Below are 2,459 nucleotides of genomic sequence, written 5' to 3' on the forward strand. Positions count from 1 at the left end.
CAAAGAAATCTACCCTCTTAGATGACGCCGTTGCCGCCCATCTCCCTCGTCTGTCGTGAGGAGGGATCATCTAACACGAAGTCGGCCATGATTCTTGGTGGTGCTCCCACCCACCTCCTCCTCGCAGCAACTGAAGGAGAGAGGAGGGAGGGGTGACAAACAACTGTTGAGGTCTTCACTGACGGCGGCGCGCCGACATCCGCGGCGGCGATAGCGTGCCACAGGCGGGAGACTTCCACGGAAGAGAACGCGGTCAGAAGCAAACGGCCGGCAGTTCTTCACAATGGGAAGAGGGAGGATGACGGCTCCACACATCGTAACAAAGCCGACCACTAATCAAAAAAGCCAACCACCATGAACATCCCCGCGGCAGCCACGGCGGCAGGCAACGCCACAAAACCACCAACCAACAACAAGCAGCAAAGCGAGTACAAAGCAGCAGCAAGCAACCAAACCAACCAACCACTTTCCCGCCCGCGAACGACGACAAGCACAGCATTGGTATGTGGTGTGTGTGTGTGTGTGTGTGTGTGTGTGTGTGTGTGTGTCTGGTGTGGGGGGTGGAAGGTGTTGGCAATGGAAGATGGACGTGGCTGTGTGTGTGTGTGTGTGTGTGTGTGTGTGTGTGTGTGTCTGGTGTGGGGGGTGGAAGGTGTTGGCAATGGAAGATGGACGTGGCTGTGTGTGCGTGCGTGTGTGCGTGAGTGTGTGTGTGTGTGTGTGTGTACGTACGCGTACATGGGTTTGCTCTGCATGATAACCTGTGTTTGTGGGCACAACACCCAACACGCTCAACCTGCTCCGCGCGGACAGGTTGGTGTGATCGATCGATTGCGGTTGTTTGGCCATGGCAAACTCTGCTGCGTTGGTGCGCCTTCGCAAGGAGCTCAAGTCCATCCAGGCTGATGAGGTCAGGACAATAGGCGTATGCGTGTGTGTTTGTGTGTGTCTGTGTGTGTTTGTGTGTGTCTGTGTGTGTGTGTGTGTACATGTTTGTTTGTCTGTCTGTTTGTCTGTTTGTCTGTCTGTTTGTCTGCTTGTCTGTCTGTTTGTCTGTTTGTCTGTCTGTTTGTCTGTTTGTCTGCTTGTCTGTCTGTGTCTGGGTATGTGTGTGTGTGTGTTGAAACTCCTTGTGTTTTTCCTCAATGTCTGTCTTGCTTGTCTTCCTCGCATCTCTCCTGTCGGCCCGCTGTTGCACGTCGTCCACCGACTCTCTTACATACACTGTGTTCTTGTTTCACCGTGTCACATCTGCTTCATCTTTACCGTGTAGAACCCACTGTACAAGTTTATTGGGCTGGAGCAGGACAGCATGTTCCTCTGGAGCTTGTGGATCTTTGGACCTCCAGGCACAGCATTCGAAGGTGTGTGTATGTATGTATGTGTGCATGTGTTGGTTGCATCTGTACACCCTGGTTGCCTCTCTGCATGTGTTGGTTGCATCTGTACACCCTGGTTGCCTCTCTGCATGTGTTGGTTGCATTGGTTTCCTGTGTTTTTGATACGTCTGTGCGCGTTGTGTGCATCTCGCTAGCTATAGTTCGTGGCGGGAACTGCTTGTGCAATAAGCTCGTCGTCACATCACCAACGCGTGTGTGTTTCATGTGGTTGTTGGCACTGCAGGCGGCGCGTTCAGGTGTTTGGTGCGGTTCCCATCCTCTTACCCAATGGACCCGCCATCATGGCAGTTTCTCACACCCATCTTCCATCCAAACGTCTACTTTGACGGAAAGGTCAGTCGACACAACACAAGCATGATTCTGATTGCACAACCCCCACAGGTGGCTGCAACCGCACACTTTTCACATCGCCTCACACACACACACACACACACACACACACACACACACACACACACACACACACACACACACACACACACACACACACATATGCGCGCGCACACATTCAACTCGTGGTCCTCTGCTTGTGCACAGGTATGCGTGTCTGTGCTGCAGCAGCCAGCGCAGGCCCAGCGTTCCAACGGCTTCTGGATGCCCACCCTGGACGTGCCTGGCGTGTGCCAGAGCGTCCTCAGCCTCCTGTCCAGCCCAAACCCGCTCGATCCAGCAAACGCAGAGGCAGCAACCCTGGTTGGTGCCGCCTTTTGTGTGTGAATGTGTTTGTGTGTGTGTGTGTGTGTGTGTGTGTGTGTGTGTGTGTGTCTCACGATCAGAGTGCGTGTGAATGAGTGTGTGTTTTATATATGTGTGTGTTTGGGGCGGGGCCAAAAAAAAAAAAAACTGGGTTTTTTTTTTGTGTGTCTTTCGCCCGCGCCCCCCCCATGAGTGAATGACAGATGGCTGTTGTCTGTTTGTCTGTTCTGTCCTGTGTTCTGGGCCCCCCACCACTGGGGGAGGGGGAGGGAAACTGGGGCGCCAGGGGGGAGTGGGTGTGCCAAAAAAAAAAAAAAAGGGGGACGGGTTTGTTTTGTTTTTTACGAATAAAAAAAAAAAAGA

At 53.0% G+C, this 2,459-nt stretch overlaps 1 protein-coding gene across 1 annotated transcript; it reads left to right on the forward strand.

Annotated features, from left to right (window-relative positions):
- Positions 1 to 407: 407 nt before the first annotated feature.
- On the forward strand, positions 408 to 2,117 carry PTSG_05091 (uncharacterized protein; the record flags this gene model as incomplete). Its single annotated transcript, XM_004993621.1, has 5 exons — positions 408 to 501; positions 814 to 910; positions 1,274 to 1,364; positions 1,624 to 1,733; positions 1,938 to 2,117. The coding sequence occupies exons 2-5, from the start codon at positions 848 to 850 to the stop codon at positions 2,115 to 2,117; spliced, it is 444 nt and encodes a 147-aa protein (XP_004993678.1). The 5' UTR covers positions 408 to 501; positions 814 to 847.
- Between the last annotated feature and the right edge of the window lie 342 nt (positions 2,118 to 2,459).

Source organism: Salpingoeca rosetta (genome assembly GCF_000188695.1).
Source record: "Salpingoeca rosetta unplaced genomic scaffold supercont1.12, whole genome shotgun sequence".
Taxonomy (NCBI): domain Eukaryota; class Choanoflagellata; order Craspedida; family Salpingoecidae; genus Salpingoeca; species Salpingoeca rosetta.